The following is a 20,223-nucleotide window of genomic DNA, read 5'->3' on the forward strand; positions in this document are numbered from 1 at the left end:
TACAAATAACAATTAAAAGAAGATGCTGATTTTGTATTACTTGAAAATTCTATAAAATAAGAATAAGCCCCTAAAATATACAGAGACGTGTGAAAACAATATATTTTTTAATATTAACAATTGAAGAAAAACATAATAAGAAACATTAATGGGTGTGCTTTAATTTGAAAGACATCAAAAGTATGACGCAGCAACTTACCTCCTATCCAACTAAATCTTTCATTGTAATTGATTTCCTGAAGAGGTTTCAGATTCGTAGCTGGAAAAACAATAAAATAAAAATGAACATTTACTTAATATTTATCTTGTAAAAGCTACATTACAACTTTTCATATTACTTTGTAAGCAAAACAAATATTATCCCAGAAAGATGGGTTTTTTTTCCAAGAAATTATCATCACGTTTTCCTGTACTTTATTGTTGTATGTCCATGTATGACATTAGAATTGCTATTTATTACCTTCTGATCCTTGATCCAAATCCCGCATAATTAAACTTGTAGATAAAATATAAATGTATTGAAGTACATAATATGTGTGAGTGAGTAGACTATATTTAAATAGATGCAAGGCACAAGGATATTAGAAAAACTTACATTGTCTATCTATTTTCACTCGTCAGTATGATACTCTGTCTAAGTGCGAAAACTTATATAGACAGTTGGAGAAAGGACATGTACTGAAATCAGAAGGGTTTGAATAATAAACTATTCCTTAAATATTATTTAAGTTAGCGTTTCTCAAAGTATGGGGGTGCGTAAATAATCTCTTGGAGGGCGCGAGCGATTAGTATAAAGTTAATAGTGCAATAATATGGGGGTGCGTAAATAATCTCTTGGAGGGCGCGAGCGATTAGTATAAAGTTAATAGTGCAATAATATACTTTTATTAATTAAAACACAAAGTAATCACTACAAGACATATGGTATTTTATTACTATAAATGTGTATTATATCTAACCACTTAACTCACTTTTTCACTCATTTCAAAAAGAAAAAAAAAGAGGGGGTGCGAAAGAAACCATATTTATTAAAGGGGGCGATGGATGACAAAAGTTTGGGAAACGCTGCTCTAATCTATTGTGCTGTTTCTAGTTTTAGAACATTGTGTCTGGTGAATTACGTTGAACAGCCATTATAAATGGAAGTATATTAACAGCTACATTTCATTTCTTGGAAATCTAATGATTTTATATATAACTGATTAATTTAAATATTTTAATAAGTATCGAGTATTTCAAAAGTCGCTTCCGCTGTTTAGACGGCTGTTTATAGAAAAACGATGTATCACAACGTTGCAAAGCTCGGTGTGTCGACCAATTTGGACATACGAATATAACGTGTACGGTCGTGTGGTGTAGCTGTTGCTGCGAACATATAAGACTCAAAGTAACAACTCAGACAAGGCTGTGTGAGACCACTATATACAGCTTCTGCTGAACGACCAATCATTTGCATTTCTTATTATATGATGGAATATTAGGTGGTTAATGTGCATAAAAATGAGCTGATTTACATTATTTCCGAACAGTAATATCGTCTTCTCATAGCTGGAAAGTAGAAAAATCCGATTATCCATAAATGTTTGCAGTGTATCTTAATCTTTCTGTCGTTTTATGCTTTCACTGGATGGCTAATTGTGAGCGAAACATAAAACAACGGATAGAAAAGTGACACAAAAAAGGAATGCGAAACAAATGCGGATTGGAATCAAACTTTACAAGTTTAATGTTGGTAGGATATCAAGGAAACGGGAACAGTTTGAATCTAAAATCTACCAACAGACATGCACCAAAACTTTCACGATTTCTACGATAAACAAGGAACGAAAGAAAAGTGTGAGTGCATAATATTTAAGCAAATAAATTAAACTAAATCGCTGGTAATGCTTGGGGTTAAGGGTTAATTATCCATTTAGTAGGGTTTAGAGAAGGAACGGAAATCAGTCTCTAATTATGAAAAATAATAAAGTGAGTATGAGGTGAAACTGAGGAGGCTGATGGTCAGTCAGACTCACTAATGAGATGAAGAGGTCACATGAAATTTAATCACTAAAGATAAACTGAAAATAAAGATCAGCCACAGACGTAAGATCCGAGAAGACTGGTTTTTACTATGTTCTGGGTTTGTTTGTTACTGGGGTTCACTATGTACTGGGTTTGTTTGTTACTGGTTTTTACTATGTACTAGGTTTGTTTTTTACTGGTTTTTACTATGTACTAGGTTTGTTTTTTACTGGTTTTTACTATGTACTGGGTTTGTTTGTTACTGGTTTTTACTATGTACTGGGTTTGTTTGTTTGCGTGTTTGTTGTACAAAGCTACACTTCGGACTATATGTGCTGTGCTCATCAAGGGTATCGAAACCCGGTTTTTATCACTGTAAGCCTTTAGATTTGTCGCTTAGCCAATAAAGGACATTACTTTTTTGTATTTAATCGCACGCTCCACGGTGGGTTATCTGCGCTGTCCCCACCGCAGTTATCGAACCCTAATTTATAGAGTATTAGCCCTCAAACTTGACGTTGAGCAACCGAGGGACAGGGGCTGGAAGTTCGAAGAAGATTCGTGTAAAAAGTGAAAAATAAAATTATGACAGCTTAATTATAGAAATAAAACTGAAAAAAATGAAATTATCATTGGTTACTGAGACTGGAAATGGCATTCCATCACAGAGCTTAATATAAAGTGGTCTAGTGACAGAGAAGATGAGAGACTAGTAAAAATGTTATCTCTGGAAAAGAAGAAAGATGAGTGACCTATGTATATCTTAAATGTAACATAACTGCGAGCATAGAAAAATCATATTTCAAAACTACAAACACAGAAAATATATATATTCATACTGCTCATAAAACAAACCATTGGATCGTTCAATGAAGTTTTAAGGACAATAGAACAAATACCAAGTAAGTGAAAAAAATCACTTTCGTTCGATCAGGGTTAATATCTACCATTTTTATTATGATACGAGAATCTTACCTTGTAGAGTTATATTCACGCTGTTTAACCCAATGTGAACACCCAGGTCTGTATCAATCTTTTCTCTTGAGGAGGCTTTATGAAGACTAGAAACGGTAGCTTCAGCAACGTGCCAGTCACTGCCATAGTTAGAGACTATAAAATGATAAAAAAAAGTGAGCATGTATTGAAAACGTATATATTTATTGGCTATTATTTAAAATGATGGATGTTTGACGCGCACTTAGTATTGTTCGCAAACTAATGAACCAAAAACAAGTCATGTTTTAATTATAATTATGCATTGTGGTGACTGGTTCTACAGATTATAATAATAGAATGATTTGCTCTGGTGTAGAAAGCGTTACAAATACGATTTTCAGTGCTATTTTAAGATAGTTGCGGTAAGAAGTAAAATGTCAATAACGAGATGAAAAAGTTAAATACATTTTTGCATCAAATATTTAGTGTGAAAATTTGGAAAAGTAAAGTTACTTCATAACCACTGAAAAAAAAAATTATAAATTAAGACTTTTACAAACTCAGAACGTTGGAGTCCATTTCTTTTGCTGGAATGAACATAACAGCTGATAGTAGGCCACACAAATTGGATTCGATTTCTATGCACTCGTGTTTATGTTGATTTCGATGTATACCGAGTTCATCAATAGAGGCAATATATTTTTTCTTACTTCCTGCTTTTTTTAAACTTCCATAAATAATCAGCTTCATAAGTTTATATTTTGTAATTAATATATTTATTTTAATATCGACGTTATTTATATTAAGTTTATATCTAAAAACATGCATAGCTTATACTGTTAAATATGTATTGCAAAACTCCCGCCTATTCTCCAAAGTTGTAAAAGATTCTCGAGAGTAAGAATCAACAATATATGTGTGTACGTAAACGCTTAAATTTGTATTGTTACGTAAAACTGAAATTTCTAGAACGCCTACACACGCCTATAAATATAACCAACGCGACGCGCCAAAACAAAACAGTGTCTGTTATTAGTGTGCTATAGTCAGTGTGCTATAAACTTTGGATGCTGTAACTGTGATTGTTATAACGCTTATCAATCGGAAAACTTCAGATATTTGACCAGGAATATTTATAAATTTCGAACTTTACAAACCATTTAACTTCAGTGGATTCACATCGAACATTAATACTTTTACGAAAACATTACCTAACGTCATCGGTGGAAACTCAATCTCTGATAGGCGTATGAACAGTGAAGACTGCAAGGCTAGCTAGCTTCCTGTTAATTAAGTGAATTGTGCGTACGTCAACTCGAAATTAAGTCGCTCATCGTGAACCCTCGATAAGATATCAAGAAAGTTCCACACTAGAAAGAAGACTTTATATTGCTTGTTAGTTTATAAACTTTTGTTTATAAATCATTGTTTGTAATAACTATTTGTAATAACTGTTATTGTAAATTGTATTGTTGTGTGTATATTAAAACGTATTTGTGTTAAAAAAGAAAACTATGTGTATCAATCTTGTTAGTAAATATCATAAACTGACTATGTATCAGCTTTTCAATTTCAGACCATTTGAAATTCTGATACGTAACAATTTTTATTAATCAAATATAACAAACCTACATATATATATAGATTAAAAACAATGTTAGAATACAAATTACAACAGCATTTTATTCATCGTACGAGTCTTAAAATCCTTCTCAATTTGTTCATAATCCTGCTGTCTCTCTTTCGTTATCTTACTTATAAACTTTTCAATATACAGATGCGCTCGAGAAAGCTGATTCAATAAAACCCATTTATTTTAAAGTCGTGAAAGTCTATGCCTAAAAGAAAATCCCGCAGTAACCCTTCTTTAGGAAGGTCAACTTTTATGATTACCTACATCTTTATCAGTGCGTATATAAGAATGTATATATATTGAAAAACGGGACAACACAAAACGTTTTCCCACTAAATACATGTTGCAAACACAATTCGTGCTTAGCAGAAGCAGTGGGTATTGTTTTAAAGAAATAAAATTGTTTACGGGACCGGATGCTGTCACCCTATTTTCTTTTTCTATTACATCCCCTTGCAAACTACAGTTATGAGCCGTGACTTATATTGATCAATTATTCACGCCACCTGTACGCAGATTTGCCCTCTTACGTTTATATTTTTCATTGTTTTCCTAACGCAATTTGTTTAATAAACCTAGAAGATATAAAACCAACGTGTAAATAGTGATATGATTATCCTGTGTATTTCTGTATGTTAGTGTGTAATACGAATTTACTCAGAGATCATGCAACAGACTAAAAAAAACAAAAACAGAATAACAGTTAACAGTAAAGTAATTTGGAAACAAATTTCTAGCATACAAATGTGCCTCCGAGTGGAATGTTATAGAAAGCAAAAAACTTTAAATTAAATTTTCAGCATTTCTACAGACATACAACTATAAATAAGTACATAGATAAACTAGAAGGTAAATACGTATGTCAGTACCTTACATGAACATGTTAATAATGCTTTCATGGAATAGAAGTGATAAATGCTTCTCTGTTAAGAATAAAGTCACCTGCTTATTAGTACTAACATTTTACACTCTACACAGTCACCGGTAAAATGGTGTAGAAGGTTTGTAATACAGCGGGAATCAGGAATGAAGTACAGGACAATCCCAAATTCAAGGCCATGTACATTTTGGTAGAGTCGTTCTCATTCGTACAACTCAAATCTGTCTATGTGTTCTGTCCTGTACATCCAATCAAATATCTGACGAAAGAGTAATGATATCCTTGCCAGTTTTATCTTACAATGAAGTCGAAGTCACAAAAAGTTTGACATATTATATATATATATTTCAGCTAGTCCAATTCGGCCATCGCTTTGAAACGTAACTAAAGTATAATCATTGCTATTTTAGGGTATTGATGAACCACAGTTATCATTATGGTAATTAATATTCATGTGATACATAAATCCATGCATGCTTCGCTTAAAATAGACTTCAGTAAAATTTGTACTGAACAGGCTCAGTGATCTAAGACAATGTGTCTAAATATCATTTCACTGATTATACATTAACTGGGTGACGAGCTATGAAAGGATTTTATAAATGATAAGCAGTTTATGGGCAACACACACTCAGCGAAAGCTCAAACGCAGTTAGAAAGTAGATAAAGTGATTATATTTTCGCGGATAAATTCAATCTTTTATGTGTTACAGAACTACGAAAGTTGCAACAAGAAACTTTTCCAGGTAAAGGGCACAGTGGGTGAAATATGTATAATGGGTCAGGGTTATGATGTTTCAAAAGTTATACTGCTAAGATAACAAGCTGGACGACGTGGATTGGCAGAAAGTCAAAATACAAAATATATACCTTTATTACTCTCTAAAACAAAGGTCCCTCGCCTCCCCTTAAAAAGAAAAGAAACAAACAACAACAACAAAAAAACGCCCAGCCAGCTTACAAGGTAATATATTCGTTCAACGTGATAAAGTATAGGACTTAGAAAGAAGACGGCTTTGTATTTTAAACGTCCATTGGTCCGAAGGTAGTGCATATATACGAAAAGAATTAGTATGCAAGACGGAAAGTCCACCCATAAACGTAACATGTACACATATTGCTCTCTTTGCTGCTTTAAGATAATATATAAATATTATATTATATACGGACTAATGGAACTTCGGAATCGAGTATGGAGAGAGTATGAAACTTTTCGTTGTTTTGGGTACGATACAGCCCTTCAGGACGTTTAGAACTACAAGTCAAATTATATATTTGGAATATTTACACTAATAAGGAGAAGCTGACTAACAGGGGTGAACTTCTAGAAAATTGTATGATAGTATTTAGTACTATTGCATGGCGAATAATACAAACGTACGCCGTCCCGTCAATCGTGAAACCAACAAAATATATGCATGGCGCCGAGGCCTCTGCTTATTAACAATTACAATAATACAGATTATGGGTTAATGTGAAGATTTCAAGTAATTAGGGCTTACAAATTCCCGGCTGAAACTCTGTCGGCACTTACCGGAATTTAGTACCAGTTTTATTGTCGGCACTTACCGGAATTTAGTACCAGTTTTATTGTCGGTACTTACCGGAATTCAGTACCAGTTTTATTGTCGGTACTTACCGGAATTCAGTACCAGTTTTATTGTCGGTATTTACCGCAATTCAGTACCAGTTTTATTGTCGGTACTTACCGGAATTCAGTACCAGTTTTATTGTCGGTACTTACCGGAATTCAGTACCAGTTCTTTTGTCGCTACTTACCGGAATTCAGTATCAGTTCTCTTGTCGTTACTTACCGGAAAGTTATATCGGTTCTGTCTCTTTGTTTTTAATTTCAGGTGGACTACCGCTTATTTTTTGGAAGCCGCTATTGAGTTCCTTTATTTTTTGCACTGCTTGAAAGTTTCATTCAAACTGTGCACGAAAAGATACCGTGTGAGTCCAGGTCCTGACAAAGGTTAGTACCCTTATTTTAAGGAGAATTTCACCACTATTGTGTTAAAACATTCAGATGTTATAATCGAATAGACGCAATGGGTCAAATTTTCGGGACTGGCAGGATTTTCATCTCAATGAAAACTAGTAAGGAGGTGCTCTTGTCACGAATCTGGTACACTTTAATAGTTAAAAATCTTATTAATTCCAGATACCTTGTATTTAGAACATTTTAGAAAGAATGCTGAGGTTTGATAGAATTCAAGGTAATATATTGACCTATTCGACAGCACCCGGTTACTACATCTGGCTTCTTTAGTCAAAAAACAACAACAAATTACATTGTATTTTTTCTTATATCACATTCATCATTGAAAGCAAGTGTGATATAGATCGAAATTATAACTATTTTTGGGCAGTTTAGTAACCTCGTTTACAAAGAATGCGGAACTGCCAAGGTGTTTTTCAGTGTACAAAATCTTAAGTTGTTAACATACGGATGGGAAATGAAACGGAGGTGTAATGAGTAGTACAAAAAATAGGAAGCACCACCAACTGGCCTAAATATTACTGATTCATCTTGCATGAAGGGAGAGTACCGTCCCCACCAAAAACTCAAGTCCTCATAATCATTATAGGCGCTCTTTGTTAACCAAACACTCGCACGTCACTGACACATATGTACCCGGCCTTGTTCAACTTATGAAATTCAGGTTAAAGAAGCGTAAATTATCGATCAGTTGAAGTGTTCTTGTCATCTTTGTTCTTGTCCTGTGGGTGAAAACATTCTGAGCGTGACGATACAAAGAAAACTAGAAGGAACAGTGAGCTGGGTAAATAATATTACCAATGTAATGTGGATATATCAATTATACACAAAAGAGGGACTCTTCTCTTGGTATAATACTGTGTTCAACTATACACAACAGGTGGACTTTTCTCTTGGTATACTACTTTGTTCAACTACACACAAAAGGTGGACTTTTCTCTTGGTATACCACTTTGTTCAACTATACACAACAGGTGGACTTTTCTCTTGGTATAATACTGTGTTCAACTATACACAACAGGTGGACTTTTCTCTTGGTATACTACTTTGTTCAACTATACACAAAAGGTGGACTCTTCTCTTGGTATAATACTGTGTTCAACTATACACAACAGGTGGACTTTTCTCTTGGTATAATACTGTGTTACGTTCTCGTACGTTATTTTCTTCACGTGCCGAATATTGAAAATATTATAATTTTGAAACAGCCATCTATCTCTTTCAGTCTCTGTTGGGCAATGGGCTGGTGGTTAGCGTGCCGTGATGCACATCAAAAGGTCCTAGATTAAAACCACAATATGTTGCTCAACACACTCAGCACTTTCACCCGTGGGCGCATTAAAATAGTGACGGACAAACTCTATTCAATTTAAAAAAAACAATGCAGGCCGCCGGTAATGCTGTCCGGTTGCTCTTCCTGTGGTCAGCCTTACTATATACGGAACATCTATGCTTGAATTTTGAGGTCTCTGACCTGGCCGTTCAGCCCCTGTGTCACATAAAGCGCCTTACAGCTAAATAGCTGTCAGTCCATTTGTCAACCACTAGTAACCTATTTGTATTTGCATATCCGTCTATCGGACTGACTATTTAAGAAATCCTCGTATCTGTTTTAATCTGTATTCAACATACGGTACTATAAATAACTTTCAGTTTATCAGTTCTAAATAATGAAGGGTTTGGTATAATTTTTTTTCTAGTCTTCAGAGTGGTGTCAGTCACGTTATGCATATGGCATTACTTGAAGCACACCTAACGGCATAAAAACTAGACAGTGCAGAGCGCACGTGTAAATGCTAACGTATAAACTTAACTTACATATTAATTTTTCTAACTATAAAATTGTGACTGTTTTTAGGATTTCCAATACAGGTTTAAAACATTTTTTTTCAGTTTGTGATTAACTGCGCTCAAAACCAACGTATGGAAACTATTTTCGTGTAGATTTCATTTCATGTAATTTACCATTTAGATCAATTTAAGGTTGATCCCCATTTTATTTAGGTAAGCACTAACAAGGAAGGATAAGGTACAGTCTATTTTTAGTTTCCCTGCGGATATATAGAAAATACATTTTAAAAACTAGTAATATAGCATCCTATTATTTCCTACCCACTTTTTTTGCCGTTTCTTCAAGTTGCCAATAACAACTTGAAACACTGAATTCAGACCTTTATTAAACCGCTTCATAAGTAAACTTACTCGATAATTATGTCGAACATCATAACTGTGGTTTCTTTTTAAATTATTTATGTACCGATATACGTTTTGTTTCAGTGTGGTAGTACATTTGTTAATATACGTTTTGTTTCAGTGTGGTAATAAATACATTTGTTAATATACGTTTTGTTTCAGTGTGGTAGTACATTTGTTAATATACGTTTTGTTTCAGTGTGGTAGTACATTTGTTAATATACGTTTTGTTTCAGTGTGGTAATACATTTGTTAACATATGTTTTGTTTCAGTGTGGTAATACATTTGTTAATATTTTAACTCAGTGGAGAGAGTGATTTTGCTGTACGCATATTGAACGTTACGTCATCACGCGAGGCTTGCACATGGGGCCCTATCAGCGCTTCTCTAAAAATGGGCCTACCGGTTGATGAACTCGTTCGAGAACAAGCTTTCACTTCAAGTCGAAGTGAATGGCCCAAGCTCCAAGCACCGGAGCATGCGTAACAGAAACTTTAGCGTTCCTACTATGTATATTAATAATATACACAATTAACAGCTTTTTCAGTAATGTAGCTGTATTTTGACAGATCTTAAGTTATTGTAAGTACAATCAAAAAGGTATTAATAACAGTCAACAACTGTTCCAGTACTTTAGTTATATTTTGACGTACCTTAAGTTATTGTAAATATACTAAATTTGTACTCACTCAAATTTAACTCGGGCGGTGCGATTAAATGACCAATTAATAGTAAGTACTTGATTGCATTATACAGAATATATTCACTATTAATAACTGAATACTTGGATCACTCAGGGCATAAGCTTGCCAAATAGATGTGTATAAATAATTATGTCTTGAAATTTTGCCCACATCCTATGTGTGACCTCTATCAGCAGTCTTGACAAGAGTCACTCGATTCATCACTCAAATGATGACCAGCAGCAACACTGACCTGATCAGTTAAGAAGTATTAATGGAAATTGTCGAGATGCAGTACACGATGTAATTAACCTCCGTCATTCAATTTCTTCGGTACCAAGCAGGCTATGTGACCTTTATTGTCCTTGTGTATTTGTTAATAAAATCCATATAGAACTAAAACAAATGCAACAGTTACAAAGACAATTACTTCGCGATATATATCTTGAACTGTCACAGTTATGTAAAAATGATTCTGCTACATATCATTATTATTATTCACCAATCTTTATTATAATGATAGTCATGAATTGCAATGTTATCGTTATCGTAGGTTTTTTTTTTATTAGCTGGTTTTATAAAACTTGAGGTATTATATGCTATCGATTTCACTCTGATCAATGATAGTAAAATGATATATATCAGTTTTTATTTATAAGCTACTGTTATGTTTAAATTAGAACAAATTAATGGTTACTTACTGAGAATTACAGCTCTAACAAAAATGATAGTAAAATGGAAACATGTCTCAGTTCGTTTATTTATAAGCTACTGTTATATCCTGTTATGTTTAAATTATAACAAATTAATGGTTACTTACTGAGAATTACAGCTCCAACAAAAATGATAGTAAAATGGAAACATGTCTCAGTTCGTTTATTTATAAGCTACTGTTATATCCTGTTATGTTTAAATTAGAACAAATTAATGGTTACTTACTAAGAATTACAGCTCCAACAAAAAGACTGATGGTTACACTGACAATGGTCGTCAGCCTCTGAGAAAAAGAACAGAAAACAGATTAGTATTATTCCTATTTACTGTTAGACAAGACGCTTATTAATCATTATGCACCAACATTCATGTACTTCAATTACTTTTGTTTTAATTAACGTGCACTAGTAACCAAAGTTTAGAATAAGGTACGTAACTTCAAATAAAGTACTTTGAAATAAATAGTAACAGCTATTATTCGAAGTCACCTTTACACCCACCCATCACCTTTAACATGAAATAAATAAGACTTCATCACTATTTATTGTACATATTTTTTTTTTGGTAAATATCTTTATTTGGTTTGATAAAGACGAAAATACAAGTTCCTACACTGTTCTATATTATAGTCTGGCTAGATTCAACATGCAGATGGTTCTAACCTAAGATATTTAAAAAGTGAGAATCTTTAATAACTATTCTTATGCTTGTCCAACAGCTATCAGTTTTTACGTTTGGTATAAACAAGCTCCTTTCTATAAGCTTGTCTCTTTTACAAGACTTTCATAAACACCGCCAAACGGTTATAATTCAAAGCGCTATCCTTCTATCAATCTGATGGGGAAATTAAATTTATCGTTAGTGAATTATTTATCAGCACAACTAGTCAAGCGTATCATTTGAATTAGCATACTGTTATGAAATTATACTTATATCGTAAAATCTCTATTGAATAATTGGTTCTTTTAACAATTTCTATCACTCCTACTCCATTATAGCCTTATTACTTCTGGTTTTTATCTCAGCCGATAAGTCCTCTGCGAACCAGTTAATTTCCATTACTTTTTTAACCCTTTTTCAAAATTTTGAATATACTACAGACAATCAAATACTGTCCCACCCCCGAACCACAAACACATTTTACGGTTAAGTTTTTACTCACTTTGTAAAGCCTTAAACGCATTATGTTTACTATATTCTTAATGATTCCACGAAATATACGATTTGAATTTGAAAAACTCAAAACGTTGACCCAAAAGAATCTTGTGAAAAATCCAAAATTTCATTGTTGTACGCTTAGTATGAATACAATAGTCAAAAGTTTTCTAATTCTGATATGTCTCAAAGAAACTGATGAAGGATCTATAGTGTAACGGTGTGACGTCATTGGCTTTGAATCATCTTATAGAAATAGTATGGACAATGTATGTGTATGAGTGTGACTTCATACTTTTATTCTTTTTCTGGTTATTAGCCTAATAATGGGAAGACCAGTATCCTGACTGATACAAGTTGGTTAGTTTGCAAAATTGAGGACATACATGATACAATAAAAACATTTTTTTTTCTTTAGCCTACATGCCACACCAAACTGCGAATGTGTCACCATATTGCACAAGCTCAAACTGTTGGTCGCGCGACACTTTCACTTGAAATACCACAAGAGGTGAGTTAGACCTGCTGTGATGTGACCTTACCACAACCTGCCAGTCGAGGCATAAAAGTTGCACGTGCGTAACCCACAGACATAAAGCTATATGTGAGCATACATCGAGGGCATATATCTTATTCTACTAACATACAAACCTCTATGATGTTACACGTGAAGAAAAGTGTTTATTAGATGTTTGTTTAATCATACATCTCATGAAGCTGCGGCAGAAGAAGTACTGGTACAGAGCGATACAGTGAAAGCAAACTCAGGAATTTTACGATATACGAAAAAATACAGAGATATAGGACTCTAACTAGCTATGAGGTCATCTCCTCGGCCTTTTTTTTGGGGGGGGGGGTCCTTCACTCTCTTTCTCAAACACACACCCGCATGTGTATTCGTATATAATCGGAAGTTATAGCTCAAAACTTAAGTTTGATCTCGGTAGAATATTGGCTCTGATTACGATGATCAAAGTTGGGTGTACAAGCATGAGTGAAACAAGGAGTGATAGATGTAATGAGTAATAATCAATACCACTTTTTGACATATTTTTGGCGCCTGAAAGGTTGTGCCACAAATCTTGAATTTTTTTGCGAAGTTTCACGAAAAATGTTGTGATTCATATCAAACCATCGATTTGAAGAATAGCTGGGAAATAATTCACTGGTAATGGTATATACAGGCCAAAGATAATAAGGTAATAAGTTGATTAATTACTCGTTTTAAGAAGCGTATGAGAAAACCCAAATCTGGAACGATTGAAAATCTGTGGTGTAAGGTTTTTAATTCGTACGACTTTACTGACTTTCCTGATAATAAAAGAATTAAATTTATTACAGTTGGCTGAGCCCATAATTATAGTCGTAATGCGATTTTAGTCGCATAATGCAGAAATAACATTTTATAAAAACATGCTTTAAACGTTATGTTCTTAATTTTAATTAGCATTAGACTTGTAACTTACAGTTATAACATATCACTACTTACATTTATAAAACTGAAAGTTTTTAATGATATATTTGTAGTTTATCGGCATTTCGACTAAACTATACATTATTCTTCTAATAATTGTGTGTGAAATTGCTATAACTACACGGTTTCCTCATCCAAACCCCAGGTGTCAATTATTTCATTACATTAGCTTTGGTAAGCAAAACATCATGAAAAATTAACTAGTAATTTTTACATGCCATTTGGAAAATTATTTATCACTTACTATCAATAATCTTCTACGAAGTAATAAACTTCTAAATTTTAATATAAACTTGCCTTTCTGTTTTCAAGATCTAAGATAACAAGCTAACCGTACTTTCTTTCAAGTATTCGACAAAACAAATGTTCCAGACGAGTAAATAATACTTTAAACTACGAAGGTTGACTTTGGTGTCCCTAAATAAACCCACTCTACATATAGGCACTTTTAACAAAAATGGAAAATGTAATTAAAATGAGCTACCTCCTTCCTAATGCCAGGGAAAACGATGAGAAAGGCCACAAAGAAAGTAGTAAAACTGATATAAATGATGATATTCCGGATATCCTGAATGACCGGAGTCCTGTTGGAGACGCTATAGAGTGTTGGTCCTCCTTGTTCTCTGAAGGCGTCGAACCACCCGTTCACCATGGTGTTTGTTGAGCGCACACTAAATATGTAAACATAAATTCAGTGAAGCTTCCACACATCTGAATAGCGGCTTCCAGTTTCTCTCACACATAAAGTATTTTGTAAAATAACCACACAATTCTAACTTCATGTAGTTATATATATATCCATATTTCCATGCTATATCTTCGTGTAAAATATAAAGTTATTAAGCACCAATCAGATTGACCGTATTTTAATTACTCTGTCGTATCATCTTTACTGTTAATCAAAACAAAACTTGCATAAGCAATGAACTCAACCATTTGAGACCTACGACCAGCACAAAACTTGCATAAGCAATGAACTCAACCATTTGAGACCTACGATTCTGTTTTACGTAATCAAAGGCAGTCAGTTAAAATTACGCGCGTTACTCGATGAATCCACAACGAAATTCGTTTTCTTTGCGTGATATATCGGCGTTAATCATAGCAAGGTGGAACTATTCATTGTCTGTCTACAACTTTTCTATAATTTTCTCATAAGCAGGTCAAGGCCCAGACAAGACAGATACATTAACCACCAATCAGCTAATGCCTTTTTTGAGATACTATGCATATAGGATTTAAGCTGTCGTTTCTCAATTTGACGCATGCGTGTTACACTTCAGCCAAGACGCAAAACGCATTTTTTAAAATTCTTGTTATAACGGTAAATATAATATTGTAATTTAAATTAACGAGAGTTTCTCGACTAAAAATATTACTTAGAGTAAGAAGGGCATTGGAATTTGTGTTTAATGTAAGTACTATCTTGTAGAACAATTTTAACACTATTGGATTGGCTTTAACATAAACCCATCACTGCAGTCACCTTGTTCATATTTGGTGATGACAAGTTTCTGTTCTTTTTGTATAACTTCAATACAAACTACAACCCCCCCCCCCGACTCTTGTCCATTTTGAACAGTGTAAAATTCTAGCCACCTACCGTCTTCTCCCATCGTCTGTACTTGGACGTGGTAGTTTATCTAACTGTGAACTGCTGACATTCGTCCGGTGTAGTCACAATACGTTTTAACATAAATCCATCACTGCAGTCACCTTGTTCATATTTGGTGATGACAAGTTTCTGTTCTTGTTGTATAACTTCAATACAAACTACAACCCCCCCCCCATTTTGAACAGTGTAAAATTCTAGCTACCTACCGTCTTCTCCCATCGTCTGTACTTGGACGTGGTAGTTTATCTAGCTGTGAACTGCTGACATTCGTCCGGTGTAGTCACAATACCTTTTCATCGTCAACCGAACCATGCTTACGACAAAATCTTAATCTCATCGGACATAGGCTTGTTTCACTAAGCCAGTTGAACAGAATTTCTTGTCAAGGCGACCGACTTACTACCACATGTAGTAGCGTAGCGTATACGCTGCTCACTTCAGCTAACGGTAACCACTGGCGAACTGAAGGCAAATGGTGTGGATAACTATACCACACCAGAACGTTTCACGCGATTCGTGCCTCGAGTCTTTTTTCCTATACAACCCCACCAGTTTGTTTCTATTACATGCTGTAGGTATAAACTAAACAAAAGCCATTTCTATTAGAATGAGCACTTTGCATCAGACACCCTCTGGCTTACGACTTCATTGATCAGTTTTTAATGTAACATCTCAAGCCAGCCATTCAACATCAATCAGTAACAAAGAAATAAAGTGAATAAGAAAAGAAAATAACGACCATTTTGTCATAATATTAAGTTAAATTGACGTAGATTTATTTATAGCTTTGTAGATAAAATTGTAAATTTTTGTTATAATAAAGAGTATAAAAATAGCGTTCTATATCGTCTTTTAAAGCCCAGGCCATTAAAAATATATTATAAGAAATACTCAGAAAATATTCTGGCTCGTTGTGATAATCAGTTGAAAATTCGGTGATTATATGTGTACAAAGTATATGTTTACAGCATTGCATTTTTTTATTTTTTTTTGATACTGACTACCTTTATGAAAACATATCTGCATGACATTTAAAGGTTAGTTTGAAGGATACCACCAATTTTAGTATATCTTACATAAATATAAAAAGTCGGCTTATAAATATAGTTGATGATTCTTATAGAAAAACAGCACGAAACTGTCGACCCTACAGCAATGTGTTTTCACTGTTATTCCCTTCAAAAATTGCGAAGAAAATAGTTACGTACTAATTCAACAATAAAAAAATCATTCAAAACAATATTATAATACAACGTTGAATCCCACTTTGTGTTTATGAAGAGTTGGCGGTGGGTGGTGTTGACTAGCTGCCTTCTCTTTTGTCTATCACTTTTAAATAAGCCGATACCTGCTCTCGAAATTTGCGCGAAATTCAAGAAAACAAACAACAAATGTACATAGTCAAGTATAAGAAGCTCTTTGTTTTGGAAATTTTAATATTTGTGCTTTCCAAAGAATATTCTTCATTTACATGTAAGTTGCTTTATTGTAATTAATATTAATTCCTTCATTTGTTACACATTCTTTCGGAAATTATTGAGTTTAGAAAATGTCAACTTTAATTATATCATGATATTGCTTTCTTACACTTTTAGATATGGGATGATAAAGCCCTTTTATACTGCTAATATAAATAAAGTCGTTATAGCTAGTTTAGTATTTTTACACATTTCTATGACATAAAAATATAAATAACTTATTTAAATATTGAGTGTTGATTTTTCGTAAAAGTGGAAAATATATTTCGAATCATTTATACTCACGCAAGTAAACTGATAATAATAATATTATTAATATATGCTTACCCCATCTAGTGGTAACGTTAGTAAGTAAATTAAAATATATTAACTTGCGTATAAGTTCAGAGACAAATCTTTCCAGGCTTGATAATAATATGTGAAAAAAGTATAATCCAATATTAAATCTAAGTACGTCTTCAGTTAGGTAAAAATATCTTTGATAATATAGAGAAGTGACAAAAAAAAAAAAGAAAATTAAAGTTAGAAACTTCCAAACAAACCGTAACGGAATATGAATTTATAAATGTACATACTTTGGGGTTGGCCATTCTTAAAATTGCAAGAGATAGCTTTACGTTAACTTGTTGAACGTTTCTATTTTCTGAATGAATTTAGAGCATTGATTGTCTACATCATGTATTCGATCAACCGTTTTCACTATTTAAATATAGGGTATTTCTTAATAAGCACAAAAACAAAATGATCATTTTGAGTGATCTTTATGACCCTAAAACTATTCCCAGATGAAATCATTAGAACTGAACTTATTTTTATGCATTTTAGAAGATGTAATAATAATAATGATATGAAACAAAGTCACATAATGAATACTTCTAATAGTCCAGATCCACATCGTTTTATTCACAGTACTATATCGTTTGATTTGTGTGATTGTTATTAAACATAAAATTTCAAAGAGATGCTATTTTACTACCAGCTCTGGTAATGGCTTTTGGTAACTGAATTTGCCACCCTTTTGTTGTAACTACTTGATTAATAGCTCTGGTACTGACTTTTGGTAACTGATTTTGCCACCCTTTTGTTGTGACCCATATTTCAATTTTGTTTAAGTTAGATATTAAAAAAAAAAAATTCACAAACACTGCTTTTTTTGTGAAATTTAATGTTTACAATACTTTAAAGGTGAATCAATCACGGAATTGTTTCTGTGCGATGTAGAAAGCTTCAGAACCAATCGTGTCAACTGTGTCTGGGCAACTGAGAATTTATCTGGTAATACCCGAATTCAGAATTAATCGTGTCAACCGTGTCTGGGCAACTGAGATTTTATCTGGCAATACGCAAGTTCAGAACCGACCGTGTCAACCGTGTCTGGGCAACTGAGTATTTATTTGGCAATGCGCGTGTTTATTGGCTGATGAGGGTCAAATATTGGAAATATAAAGGTCTTTCCAAATTTTGCCTACTTTGACTTTTCTAATGGAATTTCGATATTTATTGGAGATTAAAATGTTGTACTGATCTTTTCTGTGATGTTTAATTGTATCTGTATTAGTGTATTTACGAAAAAACACACTTCTTTTAATGAAAAAGTAATTAAAATTTCATTGCCACCAGATCACTTTTTTAGGCGCGAAGACGACTTGGTGCACAGATTTCAACAGTCTTTGGACAACACAATATGTAAAGCAACAAAAATATGTTATTTCAGTTTGATGCTAAAAGGATTTAATGGTAACTTACAATTCAACAAGTGCATACAAATTAATCCTCGGTACTTTATGATTTTACGTAATGAACATAGCTATTATCATTTGCTAATATATAATCTAACGTGGGAACGTAGCATGATAAAAGCATTTGACAACATATCGACGTATGTAGAAACTAACAGTTACGTACTATATACACGAAGTCCTGCAAATACTGAATTTCACAAATTATGATTTGTCTTGGTCGACAATACAACTAACATTTATGCTAACTTAAAACCTAAACTTGATATACAAAGATGTTAACATGTGAGTTATTGCGACAAACATAACAACTTAACTTGATATAACAACTAATAAATGGCAACGTGACATACTGTATATATCAACTAATACAGTTAATATTTTTCAAGTGACATCTAACGATTGAAAGATCTACATTCCAAATAATAAAGTTAATGTACAGACACGACGATTAAAGTATGCCATCTTCTTAACGAAAAATAAAAGTCACACCACAATTTAACTGGAAGATAATACTTTCCGCTGTTGTTTATTTGTCTCTCGTAACTTCGCAAATAAAGAAGGTACAAGTTAAAATTAAGTCACAGGGTACTGTGTATTATTAGTTTCCAGGATTTCGCGCTTCACTGTTGGGAAATATTAGTTCTTTTCTCCAGCAGTAACATTTATAAAATTTGTTAAAGTGATCACCAACAGGTGATTGTTTGTTCGTTTAGTTTGTAAATCCGGAGACATACCGCTGTGCCACTGGATCCCACCAGGAGAAAGCCCATGTTTCGTAATATCATGTTCTTCGTTTAACTAAATATTCAGCATATTGAAATGTACTTTTCAAAATTAATCATTAACTGCATATTTTGATAATGACATATTTATATAAAGTGTGACAAACATATAACATGCTTCTTTGTCAAATAAACAAACATTAAAGAAGATGGGACTGGAACAAACCAAGTAGTATTAACTTTGTAGCTTCGTTAAGCTAACGTTTCTAATATTTTTTCAACATAAGGTAAGAAAATTTGTTTACAATAAAAACGCATCGTTTGAAACCAGTAAATAAATATTATATTTCCATTTTGTGTATGAATAAATGAAGATGTACGTACATATATATACATATTAAAATTACTTCAATAATACCTTACATTGTCCAAGTTGATTTAGTCCTTTTTTATAGATACTTATTTAATCGTATATGATGCTAACTAATAACAAACATACATACCTTTTATTTAATATGTTATATTAAATTAGTTGTTAAAACTGTGGCTGTTTCTTTGTCGAATAATCTCTGTTGAGAGGACTGGGTTATAGATTCATAACACGTACTAAAGTAGATATTTTTCCTCGATGAACCGAACTTTATTAACATGTTCATATATTTTTCTTGATTTTTATACCCACGAGAAGATGATAAGCCCTTCTCAGAATGTGAGCCTTCCTACTGCTTAACGTCACGAATATTCAGCGAATGAGAAAACAGACATATACCCACATACGTCACGGGGGAAGACTAAGGTGTAATTCAATAGGATATCTCTAAGAGTGTTTCACGAGATTTCGGAGATTCGATTTCAAGAATATCCACACATTTCGAAACATCACTGACTGTGAGAAAAAACAATCGCTATCGAGCTGTTGCATATTCTATAGATTAAATAAATCCCTCTCACAGAATTAAGATAAAGAAAACAAGCTATTCTGTAGCTTAAA

At 33.2% G+C, this 20,223-nt stretch overlaps 1 protein-coding gene across 1 annotated transcript in view; it reads right to left on the reverse strand.

Annotated features, from left to right (window-relative positions):
• The window catches only part of LOC106477564 (dual oxidase maturation factor 1-like), a 35,620-nt gene extending 15,755 nt beyond the window's left edge, over positions 1 to 19,865 (reverse strand). The window contains exons 1-5 of the mRNA XM_022381483.1: positions 19,736 to 19,865; positions 14,160 to 14,346; positions 11,272 to 11,329; positions 2,980 to 3,114; positions 200 to 259 (exon numbers count right to left, since the gene is read on the reverse strand). Coding sequence (XP_022237191.1) covers positions 200 to 259; positions 2,980 to 3,114; positions 11,272 to 11,329; positions 14,160 to 14,327 — 421 coding nt within the window. The 5' untranslated portion in view covers positions 14,328 to 14,346; positions 19,736 to 19,865. The remainder of the gene's footprint in view (positions 1 to 199; positions 260 to 2,979; positions 3,115 to 11,271; positions 11,330 to 14,159; positions 14,347 to 19,735) is intronic.
• Between the last annotated feature and the right edge of the window lie 358 nt (positions 19,866 to 20,223).

The sequence above is a fragment of the Limulus polyphemus genome, unplaced genomic scaffold, assembly GCF_000517525.1.
Source record: "Limulus polyphemus unplaced genomic scaffold, Limulus_polyphemus-2.1.2 Scaffold167, whole genome shotgun sequence".
Lineage (NCBI taxonomy): Eukaryota > Metazoa > Arthropoda > Merostomata > Xiphosura > Limulidae > Limulus > Limulus polyphemus.